Source organism: Apteryx rowi, unplaced genomic scaffold (genome assembly GCF_003343035.1).
Source record: "Apteryx rowi isolate R43461 unplaced genomic scaffold, aptRow1 scaffold_1227, whole genome shotgun sequence".
Lineage (NCBI taxonomy): Eukaryota > Metazoa > Chordata > Aves > Apterygiformes > Apterygidae > Apteryx > Apteryx rowi.
Genome location: NW_020447450.1, coordinates 6,883 through 30,547, shown reverse-complemented (window position 1 = coordinate 30,547; position 23,665 = coordinate 6,883). Strand labels below are relative to the sequence as shown.

The 23,665-nt window shown below is 39.1% G+C and overlaps 2 protein-coding genes across 8 annotated transcripts in view; one reads left to right on the top strand and one right to left on the bottom strand.

Moving 5' to 3' along the window:
- Positions 1-3,000, bottom strand: part of RNMT (RNA guanine-7 methyltransferase) — a 17,621-nt gene extending 14,621 nt beyond the window's left edge. The window contains exons 1-2 of one of the 4 annotated variants that reach the window (XM_026092212.1): positions 2,844-3,000; positions 939-1,216 (exon numbers count right to left, since the gene is read on the bottom strand). In XM_026092212.1, coding sequence (XP_025947997.1) covers positions 939-1,216; positions 2,844-2,916 — 351 coding nt within the window. In that variant the 5' untranslated portion in view covers positions 2,917-3,000. Of the gene's footprint in view, positions 1-938; positions 1,217-1,431; positions 1,509-2,295; positions 2,453-2,485; positions 2,613-2,843 lie in introns of those variants that run through there. The other 3 variants (XM_026092206.1, XM_026092228.1, XM_026092219.1) reach the window with 3 other exon arrangements.
- FAM210A (family with sequence similarity 210 member A) lies at positions 2,911-23,665 on the top strand. 4 transcript variants are annotated; one of them, XM_026092249.1, is made up of 5 exons: positions 2,990-3,077; positions 16,325-16,442; positions 17,747-18,219; positions 20,379-20,490; positions 21,830-23,665. In XM_026092249.1, the coding sequence occupies exons 3-5, from the start codon at positions 17,771-17,773 to the stop codon at positions 22,061-22,063; spliced, it is 795 nt and encodes a 264-aa protein (XP_025948034.1). In that variant the 5' UTR covers positions 2,990-3,077; positions 16,325-16,442; positions 17,747-17,770; the 3' UTR covers positions 22,064-23,665. The 4 variants fall into 4 exon arrangements, with proteins under 4 accessions (XP_025948027.1, XP_025948034.1, XP_025948041.1 ...); XM_026092256.1 differs by lacking the exon at positions 2,990-3,077 and adding an exon at positions 3,084-3,252; XM_026092264.1 differs by lacking the exon at positions 2,990-3,077 and adding an exon at positions 3,084-3,305.

Here is a 23,665-nt window from a genome sequence, read left to right as displayed (position 1 = left end):
CATCCAAAGTAATCACCTCTCTACACCCTTAAGTTACACAAAAAAAATGTTTCTCTTGATCTTCTAAACCTGACCCCAAAACTGCTCTTTATTAGAAAGATACAAGATTTAATAATGCTTCAACCACAACAAAAAGCACCCTTTATTTTACCAGATTATGTAGCCATAAATTCAACAAATCTTGAGATCAAATACATTCTCAAATTAATTAATTACTTAAACATCCCAAAAGGTCAGAGTTAGACTGGACATTATAACATCAATTTCTACAAGTGCATACATAATAATGTTTTGTATAAAACTGTTCCTTATTTCCCTTTTCACCCTCCCAGTTAGAAGGAGAAGTATTTTCAGTTGTTCTCACACATAGTTTTAAACAAAATGAAATATCAGGTACCCGTAAAGCCTTCAGTCCTTCATCTTCTTAACAAATCATACTAAAGTTATACCACAGAAGATGCACTTTCTAGAGTTTTCTAAATTATACCTTATTCAGGAGATTAAGGACAAAATATCTCATGGAAGAATCTTCCACACACAGACAACTACACTAACACACAGGATAACTCAAAACACAAGACATACTAATTCAAGATACATGACTTGGACTAAGACCAGTAAATCCTATGCTACACTACCAGATTGATACCACATAGAGGACAGAACGATAATTTTAGAATTAGACTTCATTTCCATCTCCAGCATGTCCTGAGATCAGACTTTTTAAACATTCTAATTATTACCCCTTTTTCTCTTTTGTTGAGTCCAACATAACTTCTGCATCTGTTATTTTRCTTGGAAGCTATCCACAGAATTAATTTTGACATCTGGTGGTTCACACTTGTTCACACATGCTTAGTGCAAATATTTTCAATCTTTTCTTGGGCCAAGGCTTTGAAACAAGAATTTGAACATAGCTCAAAACAAATGATACTCACTATTTTCCTAGGAGCTTCATCTTCAGGATCTAATTTCCTCTTTTTCGCTCTGTTGTCCTGATTATCACTAGCAATTTCTTTTTCATTTTCAGTGGAGTGCCCTGTACCTGAAGTTGAGCTATTGCCTTCCAAACTGATACCTGAATCTTCCTCTAAAGTACGAGATGTTCTCTCTGCTTCTTCAGACAAACTCTTCTCAACTTCCTCCTCCTCTATCTTGGTTAAATCAGCCATTTTTTGAGACGTTAATCTCCTCATTCGTTGATCAGAACAGAAATCTACAGAGAAAAAAAATACTGTTTTCACTGTTGAATTTAGCTTAGTTTCAGTTACTGTAATGATTTTCAATCATAATAATACTATTATGAAAAAATAAGACAGGCCTTTGGCATAGATAACATATAACACACAGACTCCAAATTTAATAGATAGCCAAATAAAATACACAGAATTTCAAAGTACTCTCATTATAATAAGACCAATGAAGATATACCTCTGTTCTTCACGTCTGAGTCTCTCATAGCTATCTTTATTTATTCACCTGCAAAGCTTTTTGTCTTTTGGAATTTGCAATCTCCCTCCTTTTTTTTCCCCCAGTAAAATGTAACCTAGAAATCATTTTCTGTTTAGAAGCACAAGCTGATAAAATACCTCAAGTTCATCTTTTAATCTGGTATGTTTTCAAAGGGAATACCCTTAAACAAACAGATGAAAAAAAAATCAAGTTTTCTTCATAGCAAATTTTCGTATCAATTCTGGATTTTCAAGTTTGCCAGGAATAACCACTATGTCTCAAGCTTAACACTAAGATTCTTCAGCTGTAACTGCCTTTCTGTTTCTCTACTTTATGAATATCTATACATTCTGTATGGCAGCAAACCACTGGTATGAAGCTCATTTACGCTCTAGTACATCCCAGCCTTCTTTCTACCATGATGAGGAAGCAGGGCACCCACTCTTCAGCAGGGCATAGGAGGGGATAATTTGGCCATTCCATTTATAAAACAGTAACCTATTTCAGTCTAATGAAGGACATGCATGYTTCACTGTCTTTAGGCCTATGCCTCCCAACTAGGGCCACAAGAGACCTATTAAGTGGGTCATAAACAGGCCTCAGAAAGGCTTTCCTCAAAATGCACCACCTCTAAGCACAATTTTTAGAAATATCTATTTCTAATGCTCTCCAAGAAACATATTCTTTCTTATCTTCACTCAGCTGTTCCAAGCATTATACCAGTTGCTTCTCTGACCTAAATTCAGAAATACACAAAACTTTTAAAACTGCCACTAAATTAACCAAGTGCCCACGGGGCTGCATCAGACCCCGTCAGAAGAAAAGCCGAAGGGCTCAAATCACCAAGGCAAACAACGGGGGGAAACTGCACTCGCGGCCCGTGAAGTCGGATGGGACAAAGAAGAGCTGGAAGCCGCCGGGGCCCCCCCGCGCCCCGTTAACGGACTGGGCCCTGAAGACGTCTGGCCGCGCTAGGCCGGGGGGCGGCTGCGCAGAGCGAGGGAGCTGGTTTTGACGCGCAGCGAGCACTGACCTCCCCTCAGGGGGAGCCGCTCGGGGCCGTTAACCGGCCTTCCCCTCGCCAGCAATGGAAGAAGCACAAGCCGCCGCGACATCACGCAGCGAGTTCCGGCGCTCCTGCCACCCATTGGCGGCGGGGGCCTCCGCACAGCATGCTGCCCCCCCGCGCCGCGCCGGCTTGCCCCACCCCCTCTGTCCCGCCCCGCCCACTTCAAGCGCCCGGCTGCGGAGGCCCCACGGCGCGAGGCGGGTGTGGGGGCCCGCGCCGGCTTGCCCGCGTCGCCGCCTTGCGTTCCGACGCGCCGCCAGGCCGGTCCGCGCCCCACGGCCTCGCCGCCAGGCCGTGCGGGAGGAGGGCGCGCACGACTCACCGAGCACAGCGCTCCGCCATCCTGTTTGCGGAAGTGACGTTCCTGCAACGCGGCGGAAGGGCTGTCGCGTCATATCCGGGGAAGGGGAGAGAGAATGCGACGCCGCGCACGCTTAGGACGTGACTTCTCTCTCCCTCGGTCTCGGTCTGAGGAATGACAGGACTACGAGCCCCAGGAGGCCTTGCGCGGGGGGCGGTGGCGTGCGTGCGCAGTCGGGCCCCGCTGGGCCTCAAGGTGATGGTGGGGACGGGCGTTGCTGCACGTTGCCCTGACGCGCGCGCGAGGGGGGTAGGGGGAGGTGAAGGGAGCGAGCGCGCGCGCGCGGCAGCAGCGACCGTTGGGTCAACCGCCGCCCAGTGCGTCTCCATGGCTCCGGGCCCGTGAGGAGGAGCAGTGGCTTAGCCACAAGGTACCCGCTTGGTGTTCCGGGCCCGTGAGGAGGAGCAGTGGCTTAGCCACAAGGTACCCGCTTGGTGTGGCCGAGGGGGAGGGGCCGCCGCCCGACCGCGGGCGAAGAGCGGGTGCCGAGGGGGGCCGCTGGCGGCGGGGAGAGGGGAGCGGCTCGCGGCGGGGCCGCCCGCGCTGCGCGGGGGCAACCGGCGCTCGGGGAGCCGCGGCCTGGCGGCGCCGTGGGGGGTGGCAAGTTCTGCAGCCGCCGGGCAGGCTCCCCCGCCGCACACGGGGTCCCGAGCCCGATTTTGCCCTCGCACTGGCGGGGCATTGGGCCAACTGATCTGCGGCCGCTGATGTCCAGAGGGGACGGTCCTCTCGGAGGCGCCGGGCCTGAATGCCCCTAGTCGGAGCTCCGCGTCGTCCTCCTCGCTGCTTTTTTTTTTTTTTTTTTTCCTGCAGACTCTAGGGCTGCTTTGTCTTGCGTGAAAAATGTTAGGCGCGAGTCTCTTGGCAGTTGTACTGTTAAAGGTCTGTAGTTAGCTTGCACTCCTTGGGATGCTTCTCTCCTGAGACAGTTGCATCTGCATATGCCTTGACTTTTTAGACTCTGCTTAAGGTGCTTGTACAAAGATTTCCTTCTCTAATAAATGTTTTGCACGTTTCTTAGTCATTCACTTGTGGCATGTGGCTAGTGCAAGCAAAGGGCTGCCTTCCCCCAGTAGGGGAGCCTCAGAATTGAGAAATCTTCAAATTTTTGTTCCTCTTATCTGCTCATTAGTTGAATTCTGTTTCCCTGACCATCTTGAGCCTTTAGCACTTCCTTCTCTTACATTTTGCTGGATTAGCTTTGGAGGTCTCTGAATCCATAGGAGACAGTGGCTGGCTGAACTAGACAGAATCCTTTCTGCCAACTGGCACAGCTTTAGAGGCAAGTGCAGGGTCCTGCACCTGGGGAGGAATAACCCCCTGCACCAGAACAGGCTGRGGACTGACCTGCTGGAAAGCAGCTCTGCTGAGAAGGACCTGGGAGTGCTGGTGGACACCAATTTAACCATGAGGCAGCAATGTGCCCTTGTGGCCAAGAAGGCCAATGGTATCCTGGGGTGCATCAGGAAGAGTGTTGCCAGCAGGTCGAGGGAGGTGATTCTCCCCCTCTACTCAGCCCTGGTGAGGCCACATCTGGAGTACTGCGTCCAGTTCTGGGCTCCCCAGTACAAGAGGGATGTGGCACTGCTGGAGCAAGTCCAGCGAAGGGCTACAAAAATGATTAGGGGACTGGAACATCTCTCTAATGAGGAAAGGCTGAGAGAGCTKGGCCTGTTTAGCCTAGAGAAGAGAAGGCTGAGAGGAGATCTTATCAATGTGTACAAGTATCTGAAGGGAGGGTGTCAAGAGGATGGGACCAGACTCTTTTCAGTGGTGCCCAGTGACAGGACGCGAGGCAACGGGCACAAACTGAAACACAGACAATTCCATCTGAACATGAGGAAAAACTTTTTCACTGTGAGGGTGACAGAGCACTGGCACAGGTTGCCCAGAGAGGTTGTGGAGTCTCCTTCTCTGGAGATATTCAAAACCCGCCTGGACATGATCCTGTGCAATGTGCTCTAGGTGACCCTGCTTGAGCAGGGGGGTTGGACTAGATGATCTCCCGGGGTCCCTTCCAACCTCAGCAATTCTGTGATTCTGTGTGCATTAGGGTGTGCATCTGCTACTGGTAATCAGCCAGGGGAGTTATCCAGGGAATCACATTGTTAAAAATCATAAGCCTTTATGATAAAACTGTTAGATCAGTTAAATCATCTTTGACTTTTAGATAGGATGTGGATTTATGCCAGACTTAAAAAACAAAACAAAGAACCTACATGTTCAGTGCCATTCATGTCCATTTTTGAAGTGCCTTCTATAAGCTGGCCCAAAAGAGAAGCATAAATTCGGAAAGCAGCATGTTACATGTCGCAGAATTCTTACTGAACCTAATCATTAAGCAGACTCCAACTGAAAGTATTGCTCAACTTACTTAAACCCCAAGGTGTTTCTGCTATTATAAGTGTAAACTTTAAAATTTTGCCAAAATTACGTGTTAGTTTAGGGAGATGCAGGGAGCAGGTTCCTAATTTAGGATATATATTGCTGCCTATGCCAATGGTTTTTTTTGACTTGCAGCTGCTTCTGTGCGGGAAATGCATGCACAGAGGATATGTCCCCACCACCCATCTCCTCCAATGGAGCTGACAGCAGGTGCTTACCTCCCTTTCTATTCAGGGCTGTTTGAGGTAAAAGGGACATGACTGGCCTCTGTGGCAGCATTGAGAAAGTGCGCTCACTGCACTTTGAGAAGTATTTCCATCAAGGGGGAAAAACAATCACTCAGTGATTTGGGTGGGTGAATATCAGCTGGCTTGCACTTGGCAAAAACTGAGTAGGCAAATTCAGACTATTTGAGTGTGTAAGGCATGTAAGAAGTTTAAAAACATTTGTCTAGTCATGACTACCTACAAATCTACCCTGCAGACCATAGTAGCTGACAGGAAAAGGTGTGATGTGATTTTTGTTTCTAAAAGAATCCATTTAATTTTTTCTGCTGTAGTTGCTTTCTTCTCCAAATAAGCTGACATGGCTCTGTTTATATGCACATTAGGAAACTAAGGTCTGTTTTTGCAAGACAGGGAGTTCCTGATGTCCCTTTATCTCTGATAACTGGCCTCAGTTTGCATCTGTCATGTTCCTAGATGGAGCTCTGACCTCAGTGTTGGCCTTCAAGATAAGGACACAACTAGAACAATGGCAGAAGCAGAAGGAGTATAGTTTTTTAAAATGTTTGTGAAACTACTGGCTGAATCCATAATATTCCGTGCAGTCAGTTTTGCATGTTGGGAGGGAGATCCAACATAGAGTTCTAGTTGGTGTTGATATATTCTAAACCCAAATAGCTAAAGCTGAATGTATTTTGAAAATTACATGCTGAAACAAATTCAACATCAATGAAACTTCAGTATTGAGAATGGAATAAAATCACTGAGACCTGGGTACAAAATATTTGAAATCTTCCTGGACAGTAAGAATGCTTCAGAATTTGATAAGGCAAAAAACACATGCATGTGTGTGATCAGTTCAACATGACATCATCTTATTAAATCAAGAGTATATTGCTTCAAACCRTCAGGAACATTCTGGTTTTAATGGATGTTAGCAAGCCACATTGACTTGTCTATGTATGCCACCTTTTGTCTGTTTTTCTTGGTAAGCAGGCAATTCAAAAGAGAAATTGTTTCCTTTGAGGCACTGGGTTTATACAATAGGGCTTTGGCCAGGTTGGTGTCTAGACTCTTCTGTAGCGCAAACAGTAGTGATCTGTGCTCTCATGAACTTTGCATTTCTGGGAGATGTATTCCCCATTCTCCCCCATCACTCAGTTCTCCCCCAGTCATCTTCAAACGAGCTACCATAGTATGATTCAACAAAAAGTGAAAACAACTTTGTTATGCTTCCAGAGATGATGCTGCTCCTTCTAAACAAAGTCATTAAAAGGTCTTGACTGTTTGCATGCACTGAAAAATAGAAGTGCCACTTAGCTGGGCTGTATATTTCAATCCCATGGATCTGCTATTTGATCTTGTCCAAAACTGCCCTTGACCATGTGTAACAGTTGTTACGTAAACAAACGAAACCAGAAGTTGAATAGCAGTGATTGTGGCTCTGGGGAGTTGTAACAGATAATCCCCCTTCTCTCAAACTACTTGGGTAGTCTGCTCTTGCAACATTGAGTAGGGGGAGGGAAGAGAACAGTGGTTATGCAGTCAAATCCTCATGAACAGATTATGAGAGACAACAGGAGGGTTTTAGATAGATGGGTTTTGTGGATTTTAAGTAAAAATAAAATAAATACCTATACATCTGTTCTGTAAGTCTCCTCCAAAAGTGACTGATGAAAGAGTTTAATAGAATGTGAAGGCACTTTTATTTTAACTGTTAAGGTAGTGTTTTGACCCAGGATTTGCCAGTCAGTTAGCTGTTTGCTCTTCCTAATGTTCTGTGGATTTAAAAGCTGATTTTACTAATCATAAAATTAGATGACATCTTTTTCTTCCCACTATCCCAGGCCATAGGATAATTCTTTCTGAAGAAGAGGTTTTTCTGTATTGAAACACAAGCCTTGGCTTTTGTTGATAACAACTCCTAGAATGCAGTGTGCTTTCAAAGGATACAGTGTCTCAGTCAAGGGATTCTTCTGAGTACAGTAACATAGTAAACTTGAACTTGTCTCTATGTCCCTTCATATAGGATAGGCAAACATTTTTCAAGAGGTAGGTAAACAGAGGCTTCACTCTGCTTAATTCTTTTCTGTAGCGCTAGTAGATCTTGCTACTGTGTATAAAACATTCTGAGATTTATGTCTTTAGCATCATCCATATTACTTTGATCTGGTCTTAAAATTGAGAATGGATAATACAGGACTTGGAAAATTAATTTGCTTGCTGTTACTTCCCTTGAATGAAACGTGAGCAAATTTATTTAGAATTTGTTTCAAAAATATTTAAGTCATAGAATTTGTGTTTACAGAGATAACTCATCAAAAACAAACTTATGCAGACTTTCCTCATTCAAAAGATAAATTTTTTATTCTGCTGTGCTGGTAGGTATACAGCTCTGCATAGTTTATGCTACTCCGTGATTGTAAATAATAAGGCATTTGAAAGTGTTGGACAGCAGAGGTAGGTATGAAGTTGGATGGATGGTAATTTTAATTTTGAGCATAATTTCCTAGGAACATAAAGCATATGTGGTCACCAGAGTTAGGAGGGAAAGTTAGGAGGACTGGGCAAGCAGATAATACTAAATAGTTTTGACAGAGGGGTAGAAATCACAGAATTTATGGACATTATATGAAAGTAGTCAAGTAGAAGAAAGAGATCCTATTGTGATGCTTCTGAAAAAAATGTCTACAACTTAAATTCGGTCTTTAGCAAACACAGGAGTATGCATGAGAGAGGTATTGTGCATGCCCTAACTATAGAAGGAACCTCACTTGAATTTCTTGGGTTTTTGACACCAGCAAATTTAACCTTGTGACAAAAATCCATAGGAAGTCAATTTTCCTTGGTTCTGTTGTCAAGAATTCTTGCTCTTAAAAAGAGGGAGGGCAGTATCTGAGACAGAAACAAGGAGGATGTACAGTCTCACCTGTAAGTATTGCAGCAGACCATACAAGGACAAGAATAACTTATTTTCCATAGCTAGTAGGAATGATTTAAAAGAGGTGTTTTAGATGCAGCAGATGCTGACTAGAAAGTCTTCTTTTGACTATGTATTCTTTCCTAAGCAATAGTAGTAGCAATATGTAGGCTGTGAATAGGGCTCATCAGTTTAAGCTGTGTCAGTCATAAGTTTGTGAATTCACAGAGCTCCAGGTCAGGCACATGTGGTGTTTTCCAGTAACTATCCAGCGCTTAGGGAGGTATCTCATGGTTCATATTCTACTCTACCCTGTCAGAAGTCTGCCATAACCTTCTAAGATATCTCATAGAAACAGTAGTTCATTGTGAAGTTAGATGATTTGGGTAGATGGCATTGAGGAATTAATCCTGAGGACCATATTCATGGCTTYGTATCATGTACTCTTCGCTTGGCTCTGCAGTTAGCACTTTTTGAGGGCAAAAGGTAATGCCTGCTGTCTTGGAATCGTTAGCAATTTTGTCTGAAGTTTGTATAGAGTTCACAGCCTGACTCTATTTCTAGATTTGAACAGGTAGGGTTTCTGAATGGTGTGGAATCACTGATAGAGTCCTGTGCTAAACATGTGCCTGTTTTTCCCTTTAAATCTTTAAACATATCAATAGAAAGCAGTCCACTCACCATGGAGGTATTTTTACTATTCATATTGGGTTCTCTAAAAATTTCCATACTACTRAGATGGATAGAAAATCAAAACATCAAGTTATGTTTTTCTCTGTGGTTAATGATGATGTAATTTCTCCTAGCATTGCAGCTTTACTTCTATCCTCCTAGTTTATAAAATCTTTTACTAGACTTTTAGGTTGGAGAAATTAATTCCTAGTTTTTAAAATGTCATTACTATCTGCCTTTTCCACCTTGAAGGCAGTAAATGTTTTTGCCACTATAATCTGGTTTCCTTAGGATTCCTGTCCCGATAGTGGCCCAAAGATTTGGTGTTGCATGGGAAGGGTTAAGTCAGAAAGCTGCAGAGAGCCTCATTGACTGAAAGGCTCCTGCTGGTGCTTATGGGATTGTCTGAGTTCTTTTGAGGCACCCCTTTGTAAGCTGAAAGGAAGCCCATACAGGAGTTTGGTAGCCTATTCTAAAAATACCTAGTAAGACTTGAGCAAGAGGTCCTAGGGTCCTATTACTGAAATTTTGTCAGAGTTCCTTCTGGTCTGAAGTCACTGCTCCGTGCTTCTGGTGCTCTTTCAGACACTTGCAGATTGTGTCATTTTGTTCTTTACATGGGTGGGGATATTAGCAATCATGTTCACCAAGCAAAAGATGATGTAGAAGGTACTAAATTTAGTGGTGGGCAAGATTGTTTATCCACTCAGCGATCAAAAATACCATTCCATGTAGACAAGACCTTAGTAACAATAATGCTTCTTTCATAAAAACAGTCACATTCACTTGTAGAAATGTGGGGAATAGCACTTACAAAACAATTAGATGAAGAGTGTGTTTTTGAGCATGTGTGTGTTCTGTAAATGTTATGATCAGCCTCTTCACACATAATTTTTCAAGATTTTCTGATTGATACTACACATATTTCCCCATATGGGCAAGTTTGAATTCACAACAGAGAATTCAACACTGGCTTTGGAATATTTAGAAAAGATTTATACTGGAAGTGGATTTCTGCCAACAGGATTCTGCTGAAAGCTGAACATTTTTTACTGAATAAATGACAGCTTTGCAGTGTTTGAAAATGTGAAATAAATGTAGTGAGGGAATAAAAGAAAATCTTGAATCTAATGCTTCCACTGTGAATTCTGTTCATATTGAAATTGATATTTTTGCGGTTTGGGGCTGTTTTATGTATATTGCTAGTTTGTAAGGCTTCAGGGTTTTTTGTAAGCACATTTTCTGAAAAGTCTTAGAAGCACTTCTAGTGAATTTGAAAGGTAGAAGACTTGTCAACTTGCTGGGGGTTGTTACTTTAAGTGGTTTGTAACAATTTAAATGCAAGATATGTGATGTAACAATTGCATTACAATTAGTACTGTTGATTGCAGTTGGATTACTGAGGTCAGGGACACAGAACTATGAGACAAGACAACATGCAAAGACCTGAGGGAGCAAAATAGCATTTGCCAAGACCAGAAAGTAAATGGTTTTGGAAGCCACAATGCAAAACAAGGGAGAACGCTGCACAAAGTTGATACTAAGGTCTAAATTTAAGCGTATTCCAAATTCTTTTGTTTAGCTTTACCTTCTAAAATTAGTCAAGAGAAAGTATTTGAATACCTGTGCTCTTATTTTATGGTCCGGTCAAAGGCTGAACTCTGTTAGGGTTAGCACAAGTTGTCATAGTGAAAGTTGCAATATTCTCAATGTGTCTGCAGTTTTCATTACTCCTTGCAGGAATAAATGTTTGATTATAACTCCAAGAGCTGTTTAAGTATTGTAATCTAAATTTTATATGTCAGTGAAGTCTTGACTGATTGGAAATATTATGAATCCAAAAATGAGCTTGCATACTGGTGTCTGAACTATGAATTCAAAAATGAGTTTGCAGGAAGTCTTGAGCAAGCTGGAGTTCAGTTTGGACTGTAATCTTTTGATTGTTATTGATGGCTTTGTTGTTGAAAGAGATGTGCATGGAAGTAGCAGAGCTTGAGAAAAGAAATACCTGAACCATGGACATAGAAATAATAGTCATGTTTCTAATGTTTTCCGATGCGTGTTGAAGTGCAGAGAACTCTGAGATACTTGGTGAAAGCTGAAAGGGGTGAGGAATCTGCCAACTGAAAGTTGGATGAACTGTCATGGAGACAGGTAAAACTGAAATCATCATCAGTTTTCAGTAATCATAATCTGTTTCAGTAAAGTATAGAAAAGTGATCTGTATTTATTCATCACCAGTTCTGATTTTTTTTTTTTTTCCCAAGGGAGTTCAAAGCCATATGTAGGAAACTGCTGGCATTAGGCTTGCTTCTGTAAATTATCTTTTGCAGCCCTTTGGGGTTATTTAGTAGAAACTTCCCACTACTTTGCCACCCCTGCTCCCCATGTTAATGGCCCTCTAGTTGAAAACCCTCTGAACAAAATACACAGGTGTTTTGAGGGGAATGAACTAATGATGCATTGAAAGATATAAGGAAGAAAGATGCTATTAGTGGTTGCTTGGGAAAACATACAACCAAAGGGAGTAGAAAGGAGATAGAATTTGATCTGGGAGTAGTGGAAGATTTTGTTTATTATTATAAAGTAATAAACAGAAGGGCAAAATGATAAGCAGATGAGTACAATCCCTCTTTTGACCTAACAGAGTGTTTTTTAACCTTTTTAGCATAGACATGTTTGCCTAGTTTTGAGGAGGGCTCGATTAACCTCTAAAAGCATAACTTTCCAGCTCGCTTCTTACAGTCACTTGTGTGTAGAGTGACAAATGGACAAAAACCCCAATTGAATGACATTTTAAAAGGCAGGTTGTTTTGTTTGTAGATCTATTCCCTTATCAGTGTTTCTCATATATTTGTTTYTTCCTGCTGAGAAAAAGAATGATATGTACAAATTTTGTAACTGGAAATAACATAGGTACTGTTGCCCTATCACCTTTCCCTCTCTGTTTGATCCCTGCTGGTGTAAAGCACCTATTACTTCGTTTAAAAATTAATTCCTTTCTAAGTTGTTAAAAGACTGATATGCTTGGAAAATTGGTCACTTGTGTTAAGATCCATCCTTGGATTTTCCAGGATGATTTTTTTCCCCCACCCTCAACATCTGCCTTTTATTTTTATGGAGCTGCAACCAATGTTGAAGATCATCCAGCAGATTTACACTTGTTGGGAAGACTGTTTGTGGTGAGAAGAGCTGCTAATTAGACCTTTGTAGTATTAGTGTATGAGGTGTATTTATGTAAAAAATCAGTAGAGGGCAGAATGGAACTTCTGAAGGAAAGAACCCAGCATAGATGTTCAATACTTCAAAGCTGGAATATGGAGTTAATGAGATAGAATAGCACCAGTCAATAAAAAAAAATAGTTCTGGAGAGCAGAAAGCACTGTAAACAATTGTGATGTTTTCTTTTAGAAGAATTAGAGAGATAACTTATTCATACTTTTACATCATGCTCAATAGATGGAAGAGGAAAAGGGGGATACCACTGTCACATTTGATTGGAAGCAGGTTGGCTGTCAAGCCTCCTATTTAGCATTCCAGATCTCTAACTCAACACGTAGTCATTGTATGAGGTTCTCCTGCTTTATTTACCTTCTGAATCTAAACATTCAGAATTTTTAAAGCTCTGTAAGAACTTCTATTTAAAGTTACTTTTTGTTCTGCTTTCTATTTCTAATACTTAAGTATCAGAAGATCATAGTAGTAAAGATTGCTAAGTACATAGGGACCATGTCTGAGGGTTTATTCTACTTCTGTGATCTCAGTAGGTTTATTTTACCAGAAACGTATGACTAAGTTTTAGTAAGAACAAGAGTAGCTTAGATAAAATAAGGGTAAAAGGTGGTTGACGCTTCTCTTCTTGTATCAGTACTGTACTGTAGTAATATCAGAAATTAAAAAATAATAGCATAGCATTTACTAAGTGAAGCTATTGTAGAAAATAGATGTGATGGGGGTGTAATGGGGTTAATGTTTTAGGATAATTTGTCTACAAGAGTTTATCCTTGCATTGTGTTTTGATGAGATGATTCTGACAAAGATTTTAATAAATTTGCCATGATTTATTTTGCATTACTGCCTTTAGCCTAAAATGTAGGGTGATAATTTTTGGGACTGCCCTGAATGGTTGACAAGATCAGACAGATAGTGGTACCAAAACTTCAAATTACAACCAATTTCATAGTTCAGAATAAGTAACAGATTGTTCCAGGGACATTGCAGATGTAACTAAGGTCAAAATGTGAATTCTACATGCTCATTCAGATACTGTTGAGGTACTGATGCAGAGAATAAAAAATGCAAATACATTACCTTTTCACATCCATAGAAAGTGACTGCATGCTATGCTAAACCATTTCAGTTACTAGGAGATTTATAGTTGGTTGTATTTTACATTGAATTTCAAAAAACAGTGATGCTTTGCATGTATTCACTATTGTTAAAATGCTTTTAAAATGTGTTCCCAGCTTTTATGCAACCCAAGTATGTTTTCTGTTCAGTTATGTCTATCTCGTTTTGTTTTATTAGCTTAATGTTTGGCAAGTTTTTTTTTTTAAGACTATACTGTCAGTAAGGTCTTGAAAGGAACAAATTTAAGTATGAAAACAAGTTTTAAGATTTTAAAAATATATACTTAGTAAAGCATTATAAAGTCTGGTTTATTAAGCTTTACTGAGTAGCTTAGATGAGATCTCTACCTTTTTTTTATACTTTTTCATGCAAAGGTGRTCTTAAATGGATTTCCAAAAACTTGGTTTGTGTCCTTTCAAAATTGTATTGTATATACCACACCCAAGCCTCAAAGTTTGCTTGATTTTACACTAAAAATGGCAAGAATGTAAATTAATTTTCTGACTTCATAGAATGGTGCCTTGGGAGTGGAAAAGGCTCATGGATTTTGAGTGGGAACTCTCCTATGGAGTGTTTCATGTTTCTTGTGAGCTAGAGCCACATTTGTGTGCTTTGAGCTGTCTGTTCTGTTTAAGATTTTCTTGCAATGTTGCCAAGTAATTTTTAAAAAGTTACAGTTGAGCATTTGCACCCATCTCCTCTTAAAATATTCATTTCTAATAAAATTGATTTACAAAGTACATGCTACATTAATCTGTTACTTTAATCTGTTATTTTATTCATTTGCCTTTCCTACACTCTGCTGTCACCATTATAAATGTAACACTTTCCTCCTCTAGGTCAGTAGTGCTATTCAATAGTAGCATCTTCTCCAACTTGCTGACACCTCAAAAGTCTCTTTGTTCATTACAATGTGCAAAATAAAGCAAGTACCTATAAAATACATTAGGATCTTTTGGAAATTTACAGTCTTGTTATGAAAAACCTCTTTCTGTTCATTCTTCCAAATGTAAGCACTATCACTTTTGACTCGCATTTTAACCTTTTTGTATATATCAAGTATCTAGCAAAAAGCTTTCTAAAGCAGAGAAACAAAGATAAGCTGATTCTCATAATAATAGCTAGAATCATACTGCCATCTATGCTTTTAAGGTTCAGAATCTTTTCAGGATTTACCCCCGACAGTTAGAATCTTCCCTTTGACCAGCTAGGTCTTGCATCTTGGAGAAATGCTTTAGTTGATGAGTTTCAAGTCTGTCTGGTGAGAAAGGAACAAAAAAATGGCATGGTAAGTCTTACAGTGACTCTGGTAATGCCCCTACTTCAGAGACATCAGTGACATTTTGACTATTAGGTTTCATGATATAGTGCACTTAATTTTGTGAGCAAAGGCCTTGAAACTCATTTACCAGTCACCAGTATGTTAACTACTGACTAGGGACTGTTGAACAGATAGTAATGCTCACCTGCTGCTGCTTCTTAAGGGGAATTCTCTTACAATTTTGGTGGGCGTTCTGGAACCATTTCATATCCTAATGTTCTGCAACAGTAGCAATTAATCAGCAGCTTGGTACAATATTACCTTTGCACCATCAAATAGATGCTGGACAGCAAAACCTGGAAGTGGTGCTCTGAGAAATGCAAACGGTGGGAAAACTCAGATATAGCTGTTCAGTTTCTTCTTGCCTCTTGCCATCAATTTCTGTACACAGAATGATAGTGACAATTCTCACCATCTTCTAAGACTGTTGGAATGCAGAATCCTGTTAACAGTAATGAAACAGAATCAGAGTGGTCAGCATCATTTCTTCCATGCTGTATGGTGATAGTTTCCAAAGCTTGTTTGGAACAGATATTTTTGGGTAGGATACCATCCACTGAAAGCTAGGTGAATTATGAGATACAGTGGAAGTCTGACTCAGGAGCTCCTGAATTTCCGCAGATGGATAGTTATCCTTGCTGAGTCTGCTGGCTGGATATTGTGAATGCCTATTTGGGGCAAATGCTCAGAATGCTGTGCACTACTAGGCGAGAGGGGAAAGTAATCCTCTGTGGAGAGTGTTATTCCCCAGGAAGGTAGTATAAATGGTAACGGTTGCTTTTTCCCAGTTTACTGTTATTTCTATAAATCAGAGAGGTGGTTGGTGCGTGGCATCACCATCTTAACGCTTTTATTTGAATGTTAGCGTTTCCATCACTTTTTGTTTTGAAAAATGGTTGCATTTGAATCTAGGAACACAATAAAAACCTCTGCTTCTCATAAAAACAGAAATACAGCAGGCAGTTTTTACTTCTAGTGAATTCTTACAGGTACCTTGGCACAGACTGACTTGTTGAGAGGCAGTACCTCTAGTTGATTTACTGCTCTATAAGCAGCAGTATTCGTTGGCTCCCACTGAGTTTATAATTCAGCAGGAGTCAGTAACAGCTTCCTTACATAGAGACAAGAGTCCACTTTTCCCCCACATGAGGCAATACCTCCTCTGTTGGTGTGAATTCAACAAAAGTGGGTGTCTGTGCTTCACATGCAGAACAGAGAGGTTTCCAGGGAGTTCAGTACCACTCTTCCAGTCTTTTCCCCACGTCAAGCATTGCAATTATAGCATAGTGATCGTAGCAAATACATCTAGAAAACATATAGGCAGAAATGTTCTAACAAGAATGCTTTTGGATTATACAACTTTTATCACTTGGAAAGAGGCAGTAGTTCACAGTTAAGGAACTTTAAGCTACCCAGAAAAACTCTGCCATTAGCCTACTAGTATCCAAATGGGATATTACACTGATACCCTTTTCAGGAAGAAAGGTTTCAGGCTGACCAAAAATCTTCTCAATACTAGTTTGCTGTTCTGTTTCTGTTTCTCTAAATGTGCCTTTTTCTACTTTGGCAGAGTCTTCAATATGTTCAAGAAATATATTTGAAAGGTGGAGAATTAGCAGAAGAAGAAAAAGTTTTCAAAGATCAAAAACTTGTACGTTTTTTGTTGTATATCTGTAAAGTAATAAAGGGTATGTATGCTTTTATATTTTTTTGAAAACTGTTTACATTATGAAGTATTTATCTTTTTCAATAGTCTAGACAAATTTGCTATCAAAACACCTGATGGACATATAGCCAAGGCTATTGGTGAAGGGGAAGCCAGACATGAAGATGATAGTGGGGACTGAATTAAACTTGAATGATTTCTAGTTTGGCTTAAGAAGTGTTATGGTAATAAAAGATCTAAAAACATCAAAAAGATTTGAAAGTTGTAAGGTAACTAACTTAGCCAGCACTTGTTACACAAAATCAGTCAGTGGTGCTTTTCTTGGAGGGAAYGAAATGTGGTAGTTATGTAACTTGTGGTCATTGTATAAATGAAAGGAAAGAGGGTTAGTATTGCGTTCATTAGTTCATAGTTTGCCAATCTGTGGAAGAAAATGACTTCTCCATGTCTATACATGCCAAACAAAATTCCTCCCTCTGTTTTGTGGGGAATACAGTTCATTTGAACTTTCAGAAATAACTGTTAGGTACTCAAAATCAGAAGGCTAACAGGGCTGTCCGCAGTTTTAAAATATTCTTTTCATTGTAATATTTCTGAGATTGCAGTGTAAATTTGCTCTTGTTAATGCTTGACATGCAACAGCACCATCCCAATTCTTTACAGATATATACTAGCAGGCTGCTGTTGTTAGGTTTGTTACTGTTAAAACTCCATTGATTTTACTGTGTGAATTTTTACTCTTACAGTTCAGAATATTATAGAATATTAAAAAGGGTACTGAATCTGAGAATGTACTGACACTTAAAATTTAGTTTTAGTTATATTACAGATACTATTCTGTCTTCAAGAGCATCCCATAATTATTAGAAAAATTTAGTGAGGTCGYGCTACATTTATTTAGGCTGGAGGTATCACTTGAACTGTCAGTTGCTACTAAAAGTGAAGCTTCAAGGGTAACTTTTCAACAACTGTGCCAGATTAACCAAATGAAAGCAATACTTACCACTGAACATCTAAACATGGTTTTAGAGGAGCAGAATGAGCATTTTAACTGTGAAGGGCCGTGTGTGTTAAGTAAAGGGCCATTTTAATTCAGAATACTGAAGAAGTGAGATCTGAATTGATGTGCTTAATTCTAGAAGAAACTGCATTTCTGTAAAGCAAGATAAGGAAAACCTTTTAAAATAGTTAAAAGAATTAGCGCTGCTTGTCCTGAAATAGAAAGCAATTTAAAATTTGATGATATTTTCAAGTAGTATTGAAGCAATTACAAATAAGATTATTGAAATGCAATTCCTTCACTCTGTCCTTGTTTCCTTTCTATAGGAACTTCAGCCACACTTCATCAAAATGCAAAGGAGCGTATTACAAACTGCATCTCAGCTGGCACATGGGACATGTTTGTTTTTTTCTCCCACTAATATCTTACAGTGCTTAAAAGAACAATCAGTCTCATCTAATGTTGGATGCAAAGCGATTTTGGCACTGGGCCCTCCTAAACGATGTCACCATGCAGGTGCAGCACTGTTTGCCTCAAAGAAAAGTGTATTTTCATCCCAGCCAGCAAACACTCCTCACAAAGTACCAGAAGAGAGAAATGCTTTGACTTCAGCCAGTGATATACCCAAGCAGAGCCCTGTAGAATCAGATTCTTCAGACCCTGATCCATTACAAGACAAATCAATTAGTCTTTTTCAGCGATTCAAGAAAACTTTTAAACAGTATGGAAAAGTCATGATTCCAGTGCATCTTTTGACTTCCACTGTATGGTTTGGATCCTTTTACTATGCAGCCATGAAGTAAGTTGATATTTTGTTGCAGTGCCCAATACTGCTGTTAAATTGAGACTGACTTTCACAGGTGAAAAGAAAGAATTTCTGCAATATAAATTATTATTACATGTCAGAAACCGCCTCTATATGTAATAGGGAAGGGAGGCTACATTTTTAGTTAAAGCCCAAGATTGATATTAAAAATATATAGTATTCATGAGAGTGTCATATAAGTACTATTAGCATGCAGTTATTGCTGTATACCAAATACTTTGTTAACATTTGTAGGAATGCAAATCCCCCCAAAATAGACATGGATGTAAACAGTATGGAACCGATTAGTAACTTGTCACAAGGTAAAGGTAGTGGTTTGCACTCATGATTATGAATTGCTAGGTGAGATCTGTGTAGACAAAGATCCGTGTGTTCTTTTTTGTCTTTGGACTTGAAAGGTATATCACCACTTCCTCCGCTCTAACCTCAGTCTGCCCCCATCACTGGTCGTTCAAATCTTTCACTTCACTCTGAGCTTTTCACTAGCCATGTGGTTTTTTTCTTTTTTTTTTATTTCTGTTTCCTGTCTTTCCTGTTACGCCACTGAAGAAGTTACTACTGTAGGCCACACTTTTGAATTGAAATCTAAATATTCGGCAAAAAAAGTATATATATTACATAGTTCTAATTTTAGTTTCTTTCTTTCAGCTATAGTGTGTGCCAGATGCCATTTTGGAAAATGGCATTTATTAGAAAAAACTACTACATCAGCTATGAGCTGTTAGTTCAGATGAAAGAGATTTTATCCATCTGCAAACGGTTTGCAAAATCTGAGTAAATGTTTATCTCTGGATTGCTAGTGTTGTATATTTAATAATAGAAAGCATGAAACAATGGCAGTTTGTGGTGGCAAGGATGGGGCTTTAACATCAGAATGCCTTACCACACAAGTATTTGCTTTAGTTACTCTAACCAGCTGGCATAATTGCCCTTTCTAGGAGCTATAAATCCAAATGTCATTCTAAATTTAGCTCATATGAGAGGAATAAAGGTCTTGAGCTATTAAAATATTTTGCTTTAGGTGAATCCAAGTTTATGCTTGCATCCAGACATTTCAGATTGTATATAGTTTATTCTTGAAATATTTTAGTTAGCTGCTAAAATACATATTTGACAAATGAAAGCAACTGAAATATTTAATTAGAAACTAATTATAACAAAGCTTCAATTTGTCATGCTAGAGGAGCAGCACCTCTTGAAGTGAAAAATAACTTTCAGAATAACTGCTCATGATACAAGATTAAACCATGGTCGTTTATTTAATAACATTGAATACTGCTGTCTTTCAGATTTTGTTAGGTTTTATTTTGTTTTCTGCTCTGAGGATAGACATCTAGCTTGTAGATTCTAGTAGCTATTAATAAATTACTGCCCATTGTTGTTTCTGATAATAAAGTGATCACATGCACAGAAGACTAAAATGCTTAAAATATTTGATAGAAATGGATAATAATACAACATTCCTGAATATTGGAAAGTCAAGTCTTCCATAACTGCATGTCGCTTTCTCCTGTAAAGAAGGACTCTCTTTCTTTGGTGTTCCTGTTGCTTTCCCTGGTTTTCAAGTAGAAAGAAACTGTGATAGGAGCCCCCTTGGCCCATCTTGCCCCCTTGTATTGACCAGGTAGAACAGATGGGCAAAAGAGCCCTGAAGTCTTGTGAATATACCAGTCCCTTCCTTTCCCTTGCCAGATTCCTTTTGTTTGATATATTGGAAAGGGAATGGAAAACTCTGGGTTCTAGACTTCTGGGCATGCTGCAGATTAGTCCAAAATTTAAAAAGAAAGAGAAAAGTTCTTTTAAGGCAAAACAGATCTTTCGTCACATCAAGTTTAACYTGCACAATTGGACGCAAAGTAGCTGTCTTCCCAMTTCTATATCTACTTACCTCCAAACACAGAAAGCTGGGACACAAGTTATGCTAGTAGTTGCTCAGCCCAACAATGATAACGTAAATGGCTCATCTATAGGGGTAATGCTGAAAACAAAATTTGATTTGCCTGTATGACCATTTTGCTATCAAATTACAAAGTTTATATGACTGAATATAAGAATGCATATGGTACTGTAAATCACTGTTCAAGTTTCAAATGCCACCCTATTCATTTAAAAAAATTTTTTCTCTTTGATAGAGGAGTGAATGTTGTTCCATTCCTAGAATTGATTGGCTTACCAGACAGCATAGTAAACATCCTGAAAAATTCCCAAAGTGGAAATGCACTAACTGCATATGCATTGTATAAAGTAAGTATAATAATAGCTTGTAAATAAGCTCTAAATCTTGCCTAGTGAACTAAACAGGGTTCATTTGTTTAGATCAGAAAGAATTAATGCTGTTTTCTCCCTTTCATAGATATAAATTTATATTTCAGCATTCATTCTTGTAGTAAAAATAGTCACATGCAAGTTGATATGGGCTCTGTGTAGCTTTAAGGAGCCCATCTGTATTTTTAAAATAACTGTTTCATTTGCTGCCAAATGGTTGCCTGCCCTCAGAGATTTAATTACAATTAAGTTTTTCCTCTATATCCCTTACATATTAACAGGGGTAAAGAGGTAAATTTTAAATACTTTGTGATTTTCAGATAAAAGTACAGGTATTTTTTTTCCTTGAGGATTCTTTAGTTTTTCTTTCTGCCTTAGTTCTCAATTGTTGYTGAGGACTTTCACTGTCCACTTGATTCAATTATTTGCAGTCAGGCTTGGGTATCATTTTGACTTTGCATGTGCACAGTCCATGCTTGGGAGACGTTAAAAATGTCAGATGTTATGCAACAAAATGAACTACTGTCTTCACTTGCAATACATCCTATTTGGTTTCTGAAATGTGATGTACTTCTTATCTGTTACTTATAGGGATTATTTTCCCAAACAAAATGTGAAAGCACTGATTTTGCCAATTATTCCTGTGCCTAAAGGAAACCAATATATACATGTGGTTGAATGCAAAGATTTTATTATAGCTGGGAGATCTGGCAGTATTGAAAGAAACTTTCAAGATGGGGAAGCAGTAGAATAGGCTGCAAAGGAAAGATTGTGCAGGCTTTATCTTTGAAGTTCTGAAAGAACTGGTTAGTCTAATCTATCTGGAATAACAAACCTGGTTCACTGTGTTCAGATTAGCTGACCTCACAAGGTCTCTTTTAGCCTTAGTTTTCTATATGTGGTTCCTATTTTTGGACCCAAAGGTAAATGCCTATACTCTTGTGAAGTTTGGAATTTAAAGCATATCCGGTTGTCAGTATTTCCTGTTTGCCTAGATGGCTTAATGTGCACAGGCTGCCTGTTCTGAATTGCATTCTGAGATACCTAATGCTCTTTCCACAAGCTGCATAGGGAGTTGTTTTTTTTAAAAAGAAAGCATAATGCCTGCATTAGTTTTTTCAGAAGGATACCTTAAATAAAAGGTATGTGTTTCTGGAGAATGTACTGTAAATTGGTTTATTTCCTTATAAATGGAATTTTTAGTATGTGACATTGATGCTGGCCAAAATAAATTCTTAATATTAAAAATACCTTTTCCTAGATAATATTTTCCTGTTTTTTTTTTTTTTCATATGGTGTGTTCTTTGGTTTCTTTAAGATTGCAACTCCTGCCAGATACACTGTGACTTTAGGAGGAACATCCATCACTGTCAAGTATCTACGTAAAAGTGGCTACATGTCCACACCACCACCAGTAAAGGAGTATCTGCAAGATAGGATGGAGGAAACAAAGGATAAAATTACAGAGAAGATGGAGGAAACAAAGGATAAAATTACAGAGAAGATACAGGAAACCAAAGATAAAGTTTCATTTAAAAAAATAAAGGACTAGGAGAGCTGCTTAATTATTGGATATATCAAACTTAGCACTTTAATCCTTTGAGGCAGGAGATACAAAGTGCACTTCTGAGCTTTCATTTTTTTTGTCTGGAGACTACAATTGCTCTGTGGATTAAAAATTTCTGTATGTTCACCAAGGCTAAAGTTCCCTGGGGGAGGGTAGTTGTAACAAAATTTTCATTTATAAAAGCAAAAATGAATCTCAGATTAGAAGTTCATCTGTCCAGTGGTTAATAGTGTCAACACTTCCTCCCCATTTTTTTTCCTCAAAATGAAGATGTTTCTTCCACAAGCCACCTTTCTACTCTTGCCCCATCTTAATGCACAATTATTATTCTGTCAGAATTAATCTTCCATTACACAAGAATGAAGATTTATCTACTGGGGAAGACTATATATTTTGGTTTTCAGAGTATGTGTAGCCAGGCTCTTTAGCCATTGTCATCTCTCAACTCAGAGACAGACCRTTATCACAGATACTGCACATGAAGAAATCAATGGATTAGCTACTCAGCCTGTGTAAATTGTAACAACTACATTGACTTCAGCTGAGCTTTGACAGTTTACAGGTTGAGGATATGAACCTTTCCTGGAAAGAGTCTTAACTTTTCAGAAATCTCTCAACTGAAAGGGATAGGAAGATTAGTTGATCACAATAGACATATTGTCAGGTATACTTTTTTTTTTCCTAAAGTTGATTTACAGTAGAATGYTATTAAATAAAATGAATCAATAATTTTATATTAAAAACTAGATTATTTTTTTTAATTATGTTAAAGCTTACAAAAATTCTATTTTGTGGTAGCCCTACACCAACAAAAAATACTCAAAAGGAGAAGTTTACTCGATTAACTGGTATACTAATGGGGCTTTTTAAAAACATAAAGTTAGAGCTAAACCCAAAAGTTCCCCCTCCTACTCAAGAATCCCTCAGACTTCAGAAGAAGAATTTACCTAAAATAAGCATTATTTCTGTGAGACAGTGATCACAGTCTACCAGACTTTTTCCTCTAGATGTTCTTAGGACAAGCAAATACTTTTATTCAGAGCTGAAGGTTGGAATGCTGTGTCAGAGACATAAATGACTAAAGCTGAAACTGCTCTATCTGACTGGGTAGGCAAACTTCTCTCTTGTTTTTATTCAAATTTAGGCTGAATTCAAGTTTGGGGGTTTTTTTCCTATTTCTATTACAGATCTCACTTTCTAACAAATCTCTGCATGCTTATCTTGTTTAACAAGGGTTTTTTTGCAGGGTGATATGGGGGAGCAACAGGGTTGGACTCTAAGAGTTGTAACTGACTAAGATAAAAGAATAGAGCTGATCAAATATCAGCTTTGCCCCACTCCTATGCTTTCAGTCAAGTCATTGAGGGCCTGTCCATGTTTAAGTGGGTTGAAATTTGTTAACTTAATTGTGCAAGATTGATTACATACTTGTCTGCTACTGTCCACGTGTTGAATAGTAACTGCAATCTAACACCTACCTCACAGGGATGTTGTGAGGAATAATCATTGTATGTTCAGTGCCCTGAAGATGTAAAGTGCCATGTTTCTGTTGAATATTATTAAAAAATAAGTCTCTCTAATTGTGAA

Coding starts and splice junctions, on each gene's coding strand:
- FAM210A (XM_026092242.1), top strand. CDS start 2,997: ATGACAGGACTACGAGCCCCAGGAGGCCTTGCGCGGGGGGCGGTGGCG. Junction 3,078..17,746: donor GGGCCCCGCTGGGCCTCAAG/GTGATGGTGGGG, acceptor TCCTTTCTATAG/GAACTTCAGCCACACTTCAT. Junction 18,220..20,378: donor TTTTACTATGCAGCCATGAA/GTAAGTTGATAT, acceptor TCTCTTTGATAG/AGGAGTGAATGTTGTTCCAT.